Here is a 16,828-nt window from a genome sequence, read left to right on the forward strand (position 1 = left end):
TATGAATAAGGGCTAAGCATCTTTTCTTAAGTCTTAAAAAACGGAACACCAAACAGCTCCCTCTGAGCCTTTCCCTGTCCAGTCGGCTCAGGACTCGGGCCCGGCGGGCCCAGCCCACGAGGGATGCCGGGCGCGGCCCTGGGCAGGAGGCAGGAGGCAGGGGCGCGGAACTCCCGGTGCCCCCCCTTCCCTCGCTGGCCGCGGAGCCCCGCCCCGGGTCCGCCTCCCGAGGGCCTGGGCGGAGCACGCGGGCCGGGGGCGGGGCGGCGCTGCCCGATTTATTCCCCGTCCGGGAGCCGGAGTGAGAGCCCCGCGGTGTGCACGGCCGAAGCGCCCGGTCCCGCGCCCGCGTCCCCACGGCATGCCGGGCCCCCGCCTGCTGGCCGCGCTCTGCGGCGCGCTCCTCTGCGCCTCGGGACTCTTGGCCTTCTCCGGTGAGTCGATCGCACCGCCCTCTGGCCCTCGCCCCTCCTCTCCGCGCCGCTCGGAAGTTCGCCGCGGCGCCCTCCCTCCACCTCCACTGTTTACAAACTTGGGCAAAGAGCCGGGGCCGTGCGGAGGGGCGACTTCTCCGGCCGCGTCCCGCCCGCCGGCGGGGATGCGCTCGGCCTCTCCTGAGGTCTCGGCGCCCGGGCGTTCTTGGCCAGTGATACAGGCTTGAGAGTTGGGCGGGGACCGGGGACACCGGGTGACAGCCCAACGGTCCCCAGGGATGCGGCTTACACATAACAAAGGAATCTGCTGTGTACGGCCTCTCTCTTCCCATCTGTAAAATGAGGCCATTGAACTGTGCGTGACTTTCGCGCGTCTTCCACCTGGAAGTTTCTAGGACTCTTGTATTGAGAAGACTCGTCCAGCCAAACTTTCCCTGGCAAATCCCTCCCAAGCGCTGGCGGCCGGTCTGTTCATTGGAATTTTGCATCCCCGCTTGTAGGTGTCTGGTCGGATAAGCGAGGGCTGGGGAGGCGGAGGAAGGGCCGGGGCTCTAGGTGGGGCCCCGAAGGGGGCTAAGAGCCCGGGGAGGGACTTGGAGAGGGCTGCCCCCGGGGCTGGTGGCTCCTGACTCCCTCCCGTGGCCTTGGCGTGCTGCTGTATCTTCCTGGCTCCGCCCCCGCCCAGGAGGCCTCCCGCGCACAGCTGGGCCTCCGGGCAGGCTGGTCCCGGGGATGCACCATCCCCTTCTCTAGGGGCCCGCACAGCCTCCTCCAGGGCTGGGAAAAGGTGCCCATGGTGGGCGCCCTTCGGGCACCCGCTGCATCGTTTTCTCAAAGAAAGCAAGGGGAAGGGGGGACAAAGCTGAGCCCTAGAGCTGCCTCCCTGTGACAGTCTGACCCCCAGGGCCTGGAGCCTTAGGCTTAAGGGCACTTCAAGCTCCCAGGCCCTTGGGCGCTGGGCGCTGGTGGCTCTCCCAGAAACCGGGAGAGACAGCTGGATCTCGGAAGAGTCCGTTTCTACTCCTCTCTGTCCCCACAAAATGTCCCTGGGGAAATCTCCCAGAAGGCAGGACTCTGAAATCCCAAAGGTAGCTTTGTACAGGGTGACCTGGCTTTTCCCCGGAACGGGGAAACACCTTGCGTGCTGTGCGCAGGTGAGTCAGGCGATGTGGGGTCAGGGCCACCTTTCACTTTCCTTTTCATCTTAGGGGAACCAGACTGCTTTGCCCTGGAGCAGAAAGGAGAGAGGGGGCGGGTGGTGGTGGTGGTGGTGGTGGTGGTGGTGGTGGTGGTGGTGGTGGGGAGGGGTGGTGGTGGGGAGGGGTGGTGGTGGGGAGGGGTGGTGGTGGGGAGGGGTGGTGGTGGGGAGGGGTGGTGGTGGGGAGGGGTGGTGGTGGGGAGGGGTGGTGGTGGGGAGGGGTGGTGGTGGGGAGGGGTGGTGGTGGGGAGGGGGGGGGGGTGGGCGGGGGCAGGAGGAGTTGGATTTTGTTGGGACAGGGGCCCAGGATTCTGGCCATTCCCAAGCCTCTGTCTGTGGCAGCGCTTGCAGTCTGCCAGGTCAGGAGGGATTAACCTGCTATTTAAAGCCAGTGACTAATAGCTCATTGGGAGCCGCCTTAAGCTCCCAGGCGGGGGCTGAGGTGGAGCTCTGAGGTGCTCACTAATGCTGATCCCTGTTCCCCTCTGTTCCCTTCTCCGGAGCTGGGCCCAGCTCTCTGGCGCTTTGAGATTTCAGGAGGGCCCCCTGGTCTGGGATGGCACGACTCTGTGGGGAGGAAAAGTGATTTCTGATGTCTTACCCCAAATGATGGGGTCGGCTCTTCTGGGATGCCAAGGTCAGCTAGAAGGTCCCCCACCCGCCTGGCTGGCCTGGTGGCTGCATGAATAAGCTCACATCTGTCACCCAGGCCCCCAGCCAGAAGCTGTGAAGACCTCTCCAGCCCTTCTCCTGTGTCAGCAGTGTTTCTCAACGCTGCCCGGCCCCCTCACCCCTTCATCTGACTTCTTCTGTCACTAGGAGGCCTGTGACAGCCTCCTAGATGCTCTCCAGGCCTCTCACCTTACCCACTCCTGTCACATTCCCACCCCGGAGCCAGAGGGGTGTTTGTGTAGCCCCAGGAAACCTGCCTGCCCCGGGGGAGCCCATCCACATGTCTCTGCAGATGGCCTTTTCTCCATTCTCCTTCCCAGGATGGGAAATGGCTTCCCCGCTGCCCCCTCACACTTGAGACTCTGATTCCCCCCTGCCCCGGTAGAATACGGTGGAAGCTGAAGGAAGGTTAAGAGCCCCTGGTTTGCGCGACGCCAAGTCTGAGCTTGTCAGTCCTAAGGTCCCTGCGGGTCTGGGCCCCTCCGTACCTTTTCAGCTCTGTCTCCCTGTTTCCCACTTACCATGCCCCCCTGTGCTTCTGCTCATCATTAGAACGTTCTTTCCTCACTCCCCGTTCGGGCACACTCCACTCCATCTTTTAGACCCAGCTCACATGTCCGCTCTGCCAAGCTTCCAACTCTGGCAGGAACCACACCTCCAGTGGCCCTTCCTGCAGGCTTCTGTCAGAGCTCCCGAAGCCTCCGCATCACCTAGTGACCGTCCCCCTCTTTCCAGTGGCTCTTTGAAGCCTGGACCACACCTGGGTTCTCTGTCTCAGGAACGCGGCGTGCACCCAGCAGCTCTCCCCTCGCCCCACCCCAGTATTCACTGAATGAGTCCGGGCTGCCATTGCAGGTGACTTCTGTGACTCTAGCCAGTGCCTGAATGGTGGGACCTGCCTGTTGGGCCGGGACAACACCCCCTTCTACTGCCTCTGCCCCGAAGGCTTCACAGGCATCATCTGCAATGAGACCGAGAAAGGTACCTGCCTGGGCAGTGCCCCCCACTCTGCACCCGGCTCCCGGCTGCAGCCCTAGCGGGCAGTGGTCCCCTGCACCTCTCCCGCCGTCAGCCGGCACTTCCCTGGAAACTCCCCATGCCAGTTGGAAAGCTGGATGCTTCCCTCACTTGGACTGATTCGCCTACATATGACCCTTCTCGGCCCCAGGCTGGCCCAGGCTCCTTCAGGCAGATGGGGGAGGGAGGAGGTGGGAAGGGGGAGGCGGGCATGGGGCTGAGTTTACACAGAGGGTCCTTTTGGGCACCTTCTGCTGCTGCTGTCTCTGTCCCCAGCTCCTTCCTCATCCATTGCCCATCTTACCTGCCTCCTCACCCCTAGGTCCTTGTAACCCAAACCCCTGCTACAATGATGCTGAATGCCAGGTGATCAAGGACGAACACCGGGGGGACATCTTCACCCAGTACTTCTGCAAGTGCCCTCATGGCTATACAGGTGTCCACTGTGAGATCAGTGAGTATCTGGGGGGTGAATGCTCTTATGGGGAGCGGGGGGGATCCTGAGCAGCTCAGGCCACGCGCTGGCCTCACTCCCTGCATCAGGGTCTCGTCTGGTAGATGGGGGTTGACAGAGCCTCAGAGTTAGGCCATGTTAGGGGAGTGAGCCGTCCTGTTGTCCCGGGCGAATTCCGGCTCGGCCTTCTGTTCTCCACCACAGGCTAGGCCTGATGTCACTGTAGGGGGCGTGGTGGAGGGGTGGAAAGGGTGGTGGTAACCCCAGAGGTCATGGCAATACCGTTTCCTAGGTCACCATGAATCAGATACGTAGCGTTAGGGTTAAGTCTTGAGAGTTTTCTGCCAAGAGGGGAAAACAAACATTTCTTTTTTGGTTTCTTTACGTGTCTATTTGTGTGTGTGTGTGTGTGTGTGTGTGTGTGTGTGTGAGTGTGTGTGTGAGTGTGAGTGTGAGTGTGAGTGTGTGTGTGTGTGAGAGAGAGAGAGCGAGAGAGAGAGAGAGAGAGAGAGAGACAGAGACACAGAGACACAGAGACACAGTGTGAGCGGGGGAGGGGCAGAGAGAGAGGGAGACACAGAATCAGAAGCAGGCTCCAGGCTCTGAGCTGTCAGCACAGAGCCCGACGCGGGGCTCGAACCCACAAACCATGAGATCACGACCTGAGCCGAAGTCAGATGCTTAACCAGCTGAGCCACCCAGGCCCCCCAGCAAACACATTTCTTAATCTTCAGGCCCAGCAGCTCAGGAAGTAAGGCTTGGGTCTTAGAGTCTGATAGGTCCTGGCCCAAGTTTGACTGTGGCCTCATCACAGAGCTCAGGGAGGAGGGAGAGGCCTGGGCAGGCTGGGCTGTCCCCTCATGGTCAGGCGGTCAGAGGCTTGGCGTTTGCAGAGGGGCTGACCTGCCGGGCCTGCTTGGTTATCCACTCAGCCACAGAATGGCCCTGGGTGGGTGCCCAGCCTGCAGTGCTGGCTGTGGCTGTCCACGCGTCCTCCCTCCTGGCCCAGCTGGAGTCCCTCCCACCAAGCTGGGACTCTTCCTCTCCTGCTGGGGGTGGGGGAGTCCACTTCTTAGGGATGTCCGGTTTCTTTGGTCCGGTGGGCCTGTCACTAAGCGTCTTGGACAGGGGCAGGCGGTTCTCCTTCAGGCAGATGTGGGGATATTCTCTGAGGTTCGCTGACCGGCAGGAGGAGGAAGAGGAGGAGGAGGAGGAGGAGGAGGAGGAGGAGGATGGGGTGCTGGGCCAGTTGGGGGGTGCAGGGCCTGGAGGAGAGCAGGCAAGTGCCTTCAATTCCATCCACCTTAGAGGAGGTGGTACCCAGGGGCTGTCCCTGGGTCTGTGGGCTGAGGCTAAGGTCTTTGAGATCCTGGGTGGAGGAATGTGTGTGCGTGTGTGCATCCGTGTGTGCATGCGTGGTGGGGGGGTCGCTAAGGCAGACAGAGCCCTGGGTGGGGTCAGGTGTGCCCACTAATTACCGTGCTGGGAGCCAAGGTAACCATGGGTGTACCTGAATTGGAATTATGCACACCTAGCCTCCTGCTTCGTGGCCTGGGGTCTGCCCCGGGTTGGACACGGCAGCTCCTGGGGCAGAAGGCAGGAGAGAACCACAAAGGCAGGGGAGGCCCCCAGGTGCCGTCGCAGCCCCTCCTTGTTGGTCAGGTGGTAGGTTTTCTTGGAGCCCACAAGGACCCCACAGGCCCAAAGAATGCACGTTTGGGTCCCTTAGAGTGTGAACATGTGGGGTGTGAGGACAGACCTGGGTGCAAATCCCTGCTCAACACCCCTCCCCTCCCCTCCCCTCCCCCCCCCGCTCTGATTTTGGCTGCCTGGTCTCACTTTCCTGTGAGAGTGTCATAGCACTGAGCTCAGCATGAACCTGGGGTGTTGTAGCAAGAGTAGGTCTGTCCCTGGCTTCTCTGTTTGGGGGATAAGAGGGGCCTGGCCCCCTCGGACCACATCCCTGGGATAATGGTGAAGGTGACAGCCCCTTGGCCGGGAGCAACTTCGCAGATGGCTGGGTCACGACCAGTAGTTGGAAGGCGTGAAGAACAGGAGAGAAAAACAGAATGGCATTCACGCCCCACCCAGAAAGTCCTGCCAGTGGGATTGTAGAAAAGTCCAGGCAGATTTGTTTACTGCTTTGTGTGCAAAACAGGTACTGTTCCCTGCCACCTGACGTGCCTGCCTCCCAAAGCCATCCTGGGGGAGCCAGGGTGGGGCTGGACCAGGTGGGCCTCCTGGTGGGCTGGTGGGCCTCCTGGTGGGCTGGTGGGCCTCCTGGTGGGCTGGGGACCCTGAAGGAGAGCAGGCCACACTGGTCTTCTCTCCCGCTGGTCCAGTCCCTGCCTGCCCCCCACTCCCCCATAGTTGTTGCTAGATGCCCCGTAAAGACAAGACCACCTACCACAGCCTTGCAGGAGATTCTGGAGACGCCACGAGTGCCAGCCTGGCCTGGAACCTTCTGGCGGGCCTGGAACCTTCTGGCGGGCCTGGAACCTTCTGGCGGGCCTGGAACCTTCTGGCGGCCCTGGCTCCCCACGCACCCCCCCCCCCGAGCGTCCGGCCCACCCTCTTCATAACCGTGCACCTTTCTCGGGCCCTCGTAGTCCTTTCCAGGTCTCTGCTCTGAGTCTCAGCGGAGGCCACACTGTGTTGTTTTCTGGTCCTCTGGGGCTCGGGTGGCCGCCTGACAGCCACGTCCCCCTCTCCCCGCCCCCCCCCTGTAGCCTGCGCCATGCCGCTGGGCATGGAGACGGGTGCCATTTCCGACTCGCAGATTTCTGCCTCGTCTGTGTACTTGGGCTTCATGGGTTTACAGCGCTGGGCCCCAGAGCTGGCCCGCCTGCACCGCACGGGCATCGTCAACGCTTGGACAGCCAGCAACTATGACAAGAATCCCTGGATCCAGGTACAGAAAGAATGGCTCTAGGGTGGACAGAGTCACAGGAGGGGACAGGGTGAGACGAGGATGTCTGCATGGGGGGGGTGGGTGGGTGGGTGGGGGGTCACCACGCTGGGGTCATAACCAGGGTCCAGGTAGCAAGGCAGTGGTTCCCACAGGTGAAGTATCTGTAAGTGGAGGGCAGCCTGGGGGCGGGGGCGGGGGCGGGGGCGGGGGCGGGGGCGGGCTGGATGAGGAGGAGCAGACCCCAGGCTGTGGAGGGGCTGTTTGCACTGGGTGAAGCCTTTAGGGCCTCGTCCCTCTTCGGGTGCCCCTCTGAGCACTGGGCCCAAAGCTCTGAGAGGCCCAGAGGAGAAGGTCCCCACTCCTTTGTCCTGCTTGGTTGCTCCCACTCTGGGTGGGGGGAGCAGAGAGAGCATAAAGAAGCCGGGAGATAAGGGTACTGTCGTCTCCGCCTTGGGTGTACAGGTGAACCTGGTACGGAAGATGTGGGTGACGGGCGTGGTGACACAGGGTGCCAGCCGAGCAAGCAATGCCGAGTACCTGAAGACTTTCAAGGTGGCCTACAGCGTCAACGGACGCAAGTTCCAGTTTATCCAGAGCGCAGAGGGGTCAGGAGACAAGGTGAGGGCTGTAAAAGAAGGGCTGTGGTCTGCACCCTCTGGGGCTCCAGAGCTGTTTGAGGGTCCCCAGTGAAGTGAGTGTGCCCTGGACGATTGATTAGCCATGAGGTGGGTCTGCCGTTGCTCCTTGGTTCCCAGATATTGGGAAACCTGGATTATGCCCATGTTCTGTGGTTACAATACCCTCCCCCCCCCCCCCCCATTTTACAGGTGAGAATAAGGAGAGTCAGAAAGGTTCAATGTGACTTGTTGAGGATGGCTGGAGTGGTGGAGGTGGGATGCATTCTGAGCCTTCAGGGCCACCATGGGCAGTTGTGCAGGTTGTACATTGCTAGAGGATGTCATTACGAAGTGAACACCGTTCAGAATGTAGACATCATGTTTGCATACTTCTGTCTGTGGGGAAATTATTATAATAAAGTGTCTTGAGACAGGAGTGCCTTTTTCTAATTTGCAGAGGCACCCTAGGGATTCCAGGTGGCCCTGTGTGAAAGACCGGGGTTTCTGCCCAGGCCCCATGATGACCAAGAAAGGTGGGGGAGAAGGGGAACCTGTGTTGAGAGCTGTGGGTGGCCAGAGGAAGAGCTGACCCCCTGCCGGCTCTGCTCAGCCCCACCTCTGCCTCCCAGGGCTGAAGAGGAAGGTGAGGCAAGCCCAGAAAGGTGGACTGCCCCCACCGACCCATCCTTCCGATCTTCTTTCCCCCTAGCTGTTTGTGGGTAATACGGACAACAGCGGCCTGAAGGTCAACCTGTTTGACTTCCCTCTGGAGGTGCAGTATGTGCGGCTGGTGCCCATCATCTGCCACCGGGGCTGTACCCTCCGCTTCGAGCTCCTTGGATGCGAGTTGAATGGTGAGTGCTGGGGGCTGTGGTCAATGCTAAGAGATGGCCTTCCCTGCTCCGTCTTTTCTCAGCCAGGATGAGCTGGGTAGGGCGGCACAAGGCCCGGGGCCCTGGGCTCACACAGGAGATGCGCACTAGACGGGTCACCGGGCCCTCGGCGGTCTCGCCTAGGTGTCCCTAGGTGTCTGCTATCTGCCAACCCTGGGCATCTTGGTTGGTTAGAGAGGAGAAAAAAAAAAAAAAAGACCACTTCAGTTTTCAAAGGGCTTTCACTTCTTCTGATTGGTTCCTTGAACTTCTAGACCACATAGCACTAGTTTTTCCGATGTTGGCTCCATGAGGGCAGGAAGTCTGTTTTGTTCTCTGTATTCCCAGGGCCTGGATCATAGATGTTCAGTAAACATTAAAAAAAATTTGGGTGGGTGGGGGCGCCTGTGTGGCTAGTTGGTTAAGCGTCCGACTTCGGCTCGGGTCAGGATCTCCCAGTCTGGGAGTTTGAGCCCCGCATCGGGCTCTGTGCTGACAGCTCGGAGCCTGGAGCCTGCTTCGTATTGTGTCTCCCTCTCTCTCTCTGCCCCTTCCCTGTTCTGTCACTCTCACTCAAAAATAAGTAAAACATTTAATGTTTTACTTATTTTTGAGAGAGTGTGAGTGGGGGAGGGGCAGACAGAGGGAGAGAGAGAATCCAGCTCTGAGCCGTCAGTGTCAAAGCCCAGTGTGGGGCTCAAACTCACAAACTGCAGGATCATGACCTGAGCCGAAGTTGGATGCTCAACTGAGCCACCCAAGTGCTTCTGTTCAAACATTCAATGAACTAGTGAATGAATAAGGAAAGTGAGGCCCAGATAAATTATCTGTCAAGGGCTCACAGGCTGGTAGGGATTAAAACTTGGTCTAGATCCCTGGGCTTTTGACACCCACCCATCTAGTGCTCCTTGCCCCCCCCCCCCCCCCCCCATCTCCTGTACTCATCATTCAGGAGAAACATGGAGGCTTCTAGGGACATAGGGCTGGAGCTGGTGCTTTCTGCTGCCCTTTCCAGAGATATTCCCAGGTGGAGGGACGGGGGGCACCAGAAAGGGACAGGTTTCTGATGAGCAGGAAAAATTGATGTCTGGACCCCCCAGGCTGCAGGGGTTGGGGTGCTCGCTGAGGTCTGGATATTTCCCCCTCTTTGCAGCTACAGCGCCACCTGCTGGCCATTGGCGGAACTGTAAGGCTCGCTAGGCTCCTCTGCCTTTCTGGTCTTACCCCCGACCCACCCTTTTAAAGTATGAACTTAAGTCATCACGCGTTCCCAGTCACAGGGTCATTGCCTTTTTGAGCCTTCTTGTTTAAACGCGGAGTTAAGACAATCTTCTGATAAAAGGAAACGTAGGCTATTGGTACCAGACAGGGCTGGGGGCTCTGCAGCCTTTGGCTATTAAAGTTGCCTGCAAGGTCCTATCCCAGATGGCTCCCTCCTAGGCCAAGAGAGGGTAAGCCTGGCAAGCTGTGGAAGCTGGCCTGTCTGCTCTCCTCGGGGTCTAGTTCTCCTTTCCCTAGTCGGCATTCCAGTGGGCTGGAATGTTGGTGTGTGCAGGTGTGTGTACCTGTGTGCACTTGTGTGGCCCTGAGGCCTGGGCATGAGGATTGCCCTGTTGGGACGGTTTTTGAATGGAGGTTTGCATGACAGAGAGCAAGCCACGTGAAGAACGTGGAAAGAGCATTCCAGGCAGGTAGGGAGCTGGCAGGTGCAAAGGCCCTGGGGCATGTTTAAGGATAAAAGGCAGGCCAGTGGGGCTGGAGCCTAGAGAGTGAGGGGCAGCTTATTGGGTGGGGAGGCTGGAGGGGTGGATGGAGAGAGGTCTCAGACAAGTTAGGGGCTGTATGGATCATTTTAATGATCCGGGTCTGTATGCTCAGAACAAGGGGCAGCCATGTGGGGGTAAGGGGAGTGCTAATAGGACATGACTGGAGTGTGTCTAGAAGGGATCCCCTAGGTTGTATGGGGAGAATGAAGGCAGAGGGCCATTGTGTGTGAGGGGAGCCCCGTGGGAAGAGATGGGGGAAGATGGCTTGGATCAGGTTGTAGACTCATTGGGTTGGGTGGGTGACAGTCCTCTGCTCATAAAGTGCCCTCCGTGGACCCAGTAGGAGCATCACCTGGGAGCTTGTAGAAATGTGGGTGCCAGTCCGCCCTAGCCCTGCGGAAACAGTCTTCATTTTAACAAGATCCCGGGTTGATGCAGGAGGAACACTTCTCGGGGGGGGGGGGGGGGCCCGGGGGGGGGGCCCTTCCCAGGGTCAGTGACAGAGCAGAGAGTCTGGGCCCTTGGCTCAGGGCCCCTCCCAACTGCATTTTCCTCGGAGGGCTGTTTGACTTCCTCAGGACGCCCAGAGGTGAGAGGGCGTGAATGGCAGGGAAGCAGTTTTGTAGGAGGGTCCACCTTGAGCATAGGATGCCAACCCGGCATCCTCTGCAAAGCCGCCCCGGGCCTTGGCCTGGGAACGACCCGCTTCCAGCCCTGAGGGCTCCCTTTGTGGGAGGAGCATGGGGGTCCCCTGGGGCACCACCGTCACGAGGAGATGTTGCGTTAGCAGGTGTGGGCACACCTGGGAAGCAAAGGTCTTTTTAAAATAAATATATTACTTCCATTTCTTTTTTTAAGTTTATTTTTGAGAGAGAGAGAGGGAGAGGGGGGACAGAGGTTCCGAAGAGGGCTCTGCGCTGATAGCAGAGAGCCTGACACGGGGCTCGAACTCCCGAACTGTGAGATCATGACCTGAGCGGAAGTTGACTGACGCTCAACCGACTGAGCCACCCAGGTGCCCCAGGAGGCAAAGGTCTTCAGTGGCAAATGTGCAAGCGTCTGGGGAGACAGGGATGTAAAGAGCCATATACCTGCTTCCAGTTGGAGGCGTGGCTTTCCAGACCCACTTCCCCCCACCCCCAAATTCCCCACAAGGACTGACTGGAGTAAGGATTGTGCCAGGTGTGACACACGCCCATCCTTCTCTTTGGGGGAGGGGGGTGGTTATCTTCTGCCCGTCCCTAACTGCTACCGCCACCTGCAGGTGCAGAGGAGTAGTGCAGTGCCGCTGGGCCCACCGCGGAGCCCGGGTGAGGAGGCCCCCAGTGTTGGGTGTGGGAAGGCCCCCTGGTGGACACTCAGGGAGGGGCTGCTGGGGCAGGATACAGGATCCACCGTGAGCCCCAGGAGTTCGGACTTCTGTGACTGCCACCTGCGGGAGGGGGATAGTGTTGTCCCGTCCGTCACTGGGTCGCCAGCAGGCCGGCCTTCCTGGCTCTGCCAAGGGGCATGGATGGTGGCGATGATGCCACAGAGTGGTGTGGTGATGAGTTTGCGTGTGTGTGTGTGTGTGTGTGTGTGTGTGTGTGTGTGTGTGTGTGTCGTGGGCACAGTGCTTAATGACTCAGCCTCAGTTTCATTCGTTCGGTAGAACGGGGTTGCTGATAGCAGCTTTCAGGTTTTTCGTGGTAGATCGAATGACAGACATGAGCGCTGGATGGAGATACCAGGTGCTGAGGTTCTTGACCACAGTTGCAGGCCTCAGCCTCCTAGACAACAGCTGTACCGTAGGAGTGACAGAGGCAGTGCTGAGTCCAAAGGAGGGACGAGTCCCGCCCAAGTGAGGTGGTCAGGGCAGGCTTCTTGGAGAAGGGGTCTCATGAGGCAGGCGTTAGAGGAGGGAAGGGAGGTCGTGGCAGGGCCTGCCCTCGTGTAGATGGGAAAGGCGGTGGGTCCTCTGAAGGGCAAGTGAGGGCAGGACTGGGTATGGAGGGCACAGCTGGCAGAGGTGAGCGGGCGAGGTGGGCAGAGAGAAAGTTGGCTCTCAAAGGTGGAAGGGGTTTCCCTCTGTCCAAGAGGATGCCAGGGGCCAGTCGGGACCCCCGGAGTTCCTCCCCTGGTCTTCTCTTGCTCACACTCGTGGGAGGCTGTGGATGCTGACCTGGGTGGCAAACCCCTTTGCCGGCAGGATGTGCTGAACCCCTGGGCATGAAGGACAACACCATCCCCGACAGGCAGATCACGGCCTCCAGCATCTACAGGACCTGGGGCCTGAATGCCTTCAGCTGGTATCCCTTTTACGCGAGGCTGGACAAGCAGGGCAAGTTCAACGCCTGGACCGCCCAGACCAATGATGCCTCTGAGTGGCTGCAGGTGGGTCAGGATGCAGGGCAAGGGCAAGGGCAAGGGCAAGGGCAGGAGTTGGGCTGCTGATCATTGACCCCCCCCCCCACCCCAGGCTTCTGCTCCCCAAGAGGGAGGGTCTGAAAAAGCCTTGTTTTCCTTCTGCTTTGTTCTTTTTTCTCCCACATGCCCTACCTTCTCCTGATTCTGCAATTCCAGAGGGGGAGGGTGGGGGAGTTCAGGGCTATTTCCACGAAGGCCCCAAGCACAGAAAGGACGTGTGTGTGTGTGTGTGTGTGTGTGTGTGTGTGTGTGTGTGTGTGTGAGAGAGAGAGAGAGAGAGAGAGAGAGAGAGAGAGAGAGAGAGAGAGTGTGAGTGTCGGGCCATCTCCACCAGCTGCTCCAGGGTGCCAAGGCTGAGCCCATGGACAGTAGGGGACAGAGGAGGGCCATCTGACCCAGGCAGGCTCACCCCAGGATTTCTCTGACTTGGCGTGTGAGGACACACTGTGGGGCAGCCCTTGGATTTCAGGAGATTGGGAAGCATGAGGGTCACAGAAAACCAGACTGTCTGCTCACTTTATAGACGAGGAAACAGTCCTGGCAGGGCGAGGATTTGCCTGGGCCTCACCTGCTGCCACCCGGGCATTGGGACTGCCTGTCCGGGTACAGAAGGCAGGCTCCCCAGGGTGGGCAGGGACTGGGGGGGGGGGGGGGGGGGGGAGGGGAGGACAGGGACTTTGTCTCTAGGTCCCAAGGAGCCATTAGCCTGCGCAGCCAGGTTCTACGAGGAGCTGCCTGCATCCGGACGCCCTCGGGATTAAGGCCAGGCTGTGGACAGCCCTGCAGGGCACCCAGGAACCGGCCGTGGACTCTCCTGTCTTTGTTCTCATTGTACTGAGGGGTGGGGAGGATGGGCTACGGGTTGGCCAAGGCCCCCGCTCTGAAACGTAGCTTCACTGCAGCGATGCGTCTAACCGTGTCTGGCAAAGTAGGTGGTAGGATTTATGCCCATTTAATAGATGGGGTAACTGAGGTTGTGCCAAATGAAATCGCTTTCCCGAAACTAGAAGTCCTGCTGCAGCATGTCTGCCTGTTTCCACCTTCCGGGAGAATGGTCTAAATGAAGAAAACGTGCTTGATTTTTCCTGTAGGTTGACTTGGGCACCCAGAGGCAAGTGACGGGCATCATTACCCAGGGGGCCCGAGACTTTGGCCACATCCAATATGTGGCAGCCTACAAGGTGGCCTACAGTAACAACAGCATGAACTGGACCGAGTACAGGGACCAGGGGGCCTTGGACAGCAAGGTGAGTGTCCGTCCGGCTGACCCTCTGTCACCCCTCTGGGGTGGAGGGGGGACCCTCAGTCTGGCCTGAGGCTCGGGGGGCGCTGGCCCCCCTGACCACCCCCTCTCCCCGCTCCAGATCTTCCCTGGCAACTTGGACAACAATTCCCACAAGAAGAACATGTTTGAGATGCCCTTTCTGGCTCGCTTCGTGCGCGTCCTGCCCGTAGCCTGGCACAACCGCATCACCCTGCGTGTGGAGCTGCTGGGCTGCTAGCGGTAGGCCCGGCCTGCGCCACCCGAAGGGCCGCGGGGCGCCTGCCCTCACCTCGTCCTCCTGGCCTTCTGTTGGCCTGTGGCCTTCTGCACCCCACCTCCTGATTGTAGGTGACAGGGGAAGGAGAGGCAGGGGTTTCAGTCACCTCCCCTCTCCCCTCCTTCCCCTCCCCCTCCCCCATGGCCCTGGTGCCCTGCCCTCACGCCGTCCCATTTTCTTAGACACCATGGGAGTGGAGTAGGTCTGGGATGGAGAGGGAAGGGCGAAGTAGGGAGTCAGGGTTACCCGCACCCCTCGGATCCCTGGTTCTAGTCTGTTTTCCCCGCACTCTCTCCCACACCCCGCGTTCCCACGGCCCTAGAGGAAGGCCCTGAGGCGCCAGGCTGGAGATAACGGTCTCCTGTCCCTCAGCCTGATGCTGCCACCCTCCTGCTGCCACCTAGCCCTCCTCCCATGTGCCCCTTCTCTCCCTGGAGACCCGCCCCTCTTGACCCTTGTTCTGAAGCCTGAGAAGAAACAGAAATGGGGGGGGGAGTGGGAGGGGGCGGGCTTATGGAGAGAGGGGTGGAGGTGGGTGGGCATGGGGGGGGCCCTCTGTGCTGGTTCTTTACCCCAGAGTACACAGGCAGCTTCCAAAATATATTTATATCACCCCCTGAACTCTTGCTGTGGCTCATCACTGCTCCATCCACATGGGCTTTGGCCTGGGCTGCCCTCCCCGCTCCCCTCAGGCCTTCCAGACATCAGTATTCTTGTATCACCTGCTGGTTGTGGAGAACTTACGAGAAGGGAGAGACTATTGGGGGTTGGGGGTTGGGGGTTGGGGGTTGGGGGTTGGGGGTTGGGGGTCCCACGGAGTCCTCATGCCCGGGCCTCTTCTCCGTTCTCCCCACCCCAGACCCAGACTCCTGCAGCCTTGGGGTCCACAGCTGCCGCCCAGTGAGGGGCCCAGGGGATGCCTGGCACACACACAGCCTGTCTCTGAATGGCTTTGCTCTCTTCCCATGCCAGTAGGAGAGGCTGAGGCTGTTGGTTTTCCCCTTCAGCATTTTCTCCGCTTCTAGAGTGATGGGCCGGAGAAACTGCTAGAAACTCCGCGAACCTGGGCTACATTCAGAGCTGTGTGAGGCTCCAGCGGTGGGGTGCAGTGTGGGTAGAAGGGGCCAGGGCTCAGCCAAGTGGTCACGAGGCCTCCTGGCTGAGCACACTAGTTCCCGAGAGGCCACTGGCAGGGCTGTGGGGCCGCAGAAAGCTCCAGGGGTACCCGCTCTGCTCTCACCACCCTGCCCCACAATGCAGGGGCAGTCAGGAAGCAGCCTTTGGGGGGACAGTGCCGGCCACACCCTGGTGATCGGGGACAAGGGGGCTGGCAGGTAGAGGAGGGACCGAGTAGCTGGGAAAGGTATGTAAAACCACCCTAGTATCCTAAGCCTTGGAACACAAGGTGAATTTTCTTGAACAAACTTTGGGAGACTTGCTGTGATATACATACATTTCTAGGCAGCAGATCTGGCCACACGGCTGCCAAAGGGAGGGTGTGGCTTTGCTGGAACCTGGGGAGGAAAATTAGTCTGCAAGTGGCTCCTTCCAGAGAGCTACCCTTGCCAGGGATTTTTAGCCAGGCAGGAACAGACTAAAGGCCCAGGCTGTGGTCTCTGAATGGGGACTGGGGCTCCCCGCCCCTGGGGGTCTTTCAGCCGGGTCACTCCCTCCCGTCTCCGAGACCGCTTCTGTGGAGCTGCATGGATTGTGTTTGGAGTCAGTCCTTCCGGCTGGTTGGCGGCGTCTGGACTCCCTCGGGGGAGCCTTTCCTATCGACAACCCTGTTCGGGCCTCTCCTGGGGACTAGCAGCCAGTGGGAGGAGCTCCTTTCCAGTGCACCTGTGCTCTGGGATGCTTCCACCTCCCCAGTCAACTGGGCCATGAGCCTTGCTAGAAGTCGGGAGGCCCGTAAAGGGAAATGGAGAGCTTCGCTCTTACAGGTCCACAACCCCCGTTCATGGCATGGAATGTTTGCTGTGAACCAATCTCATCGGCTGACTGGCCATGGGGGCTGGTGAGCAGTCGTCACAAGGCCCCCACCTGGCCCAGGAGCCCCGAGGTCACTCTGGAGTAGCTGAAGCCACCCAGACCCTCATCTCTGCGACCTTGGAGGAGTTGGTCACGGCCTTCTAGAAGTCCCCCTCTGGAGAGCCTGGGGCCCTCACTCCTGCTCCCCCTGCCCTCGGCTCCTCTCGCCTGGGTAGTCTTTCCACTTCCGCAGACGTTCACCATCTCCTCCCCAGATTTGTTTTATTCCTGACCGCTGTCTGGGGGGCCAGCCCTGGCTGGCGTGTGAAACTTGCTGGAGCAAAACTGCCCTCCCTTGATGTTGCCCCTGTTCCTTCACCTGTGGCCATCAGCACCGGGATGCATTGGCCTGTCTCTCCCAGGAGTCTGGGATCCCCTGGTTTAAACAGGGTGGAGTCCTGAGGAACACAGGGCCTCCGGCTGGAAGATCTAAGTTCACACCTTGGCTCCAAGCAACCTGAGGCGACTTGTTGAGATCTCTGGGCCTCGGTTCCCTCATCTGTAAAATGGAGATAATAGGACCGCCTCTACAGCCTTGTGGAGACTAACGGAGAGAACGTACAGATGCAAAGCCTGGTGTGTTGGAGGCCTCAAACACTTTGCTCACGCCATCATTAGAGAAGCTTGCAAGAGTTTCCTAACTGGTACTCGTGTTTTGTTTATCACCCCTCCAATCCATCTGCACAGTGGTCAGACAGACCTCTCCTCCTGGGGTAGGAACCTTCACTGGCTCCCGGAAGCCTGGCATTCACTTCGGATGTGGTGTGCCTTCTAGTTCGCTGCACCTCTTGGTGCTCTGATGTGCTTCTGGCTCTTGTGTAAGACACACACACACACACACACACACGCTTGCTTGCCTGAACGTAGGCTGTGGTGTTTCTGGACTCCCTGACCCCGTGGCCCTTCTTC

At 59.6% G+C, this 16,828-nt stretch overlaps 1 protein-coding gene across 2 annotated transcripts; it reads left to right on the forward strand.

Moving 5' to 3' along the window:
• The first annotated feature begins 263 nt into the window (after nt 1-263).
• Nucleotides 264-14,509, forward strand: MFGE8 (milk fat globule EGF and factor V/VIII domain containing). Of its 2 annotated transcripts, XM_042941036.1 has the most exons (9): nt 264-434; nt 3,160-3,285; nt 3,644-3,775; nt 6,505-6,686; nt 7,149-7,304; nt 8,013-8,157; nt 12,130-12,314; nt 13,439-13,594; nt 13,712-14,509. In XM_042941036.1, the coding sequence occupies exons 1-9, from the start codon at nt 362-364 to the stop codon at nt 13,847-13,849; spliced, it is 1,293 nt and encodes a 430-aa protein (XP_042796970.1). In that variant the 5' UTR covers nt 264-361; the 3' UTR covers nt 13,850-14,509. The 2 variants fall into 2 exon arrangements, with proteins under 2 accessions (XP_042796970.1, XP_042796971.1); XM_042941037.1 differs by lacking the exon at nt 3,160-3,285.
• The last annotated feature ends 2,319 nt before the right edge of the window (nt 14,510-16,828 follow it).

The sequence above is a fragment of the Panthera leo genome, chromosome B3 (assembly GCF_018350215.1).
Source record: "Panthera leo isolate Ple1 chromosome B3, P.leo_Ple1_pat1.1, whole genome shotgun sequence".
Taxonomy (NCBI): Eukaryota; Metazoa; Chordata; class Mammalia; order Carnivora; family Felidae; genus Panthera; species Panthera leo.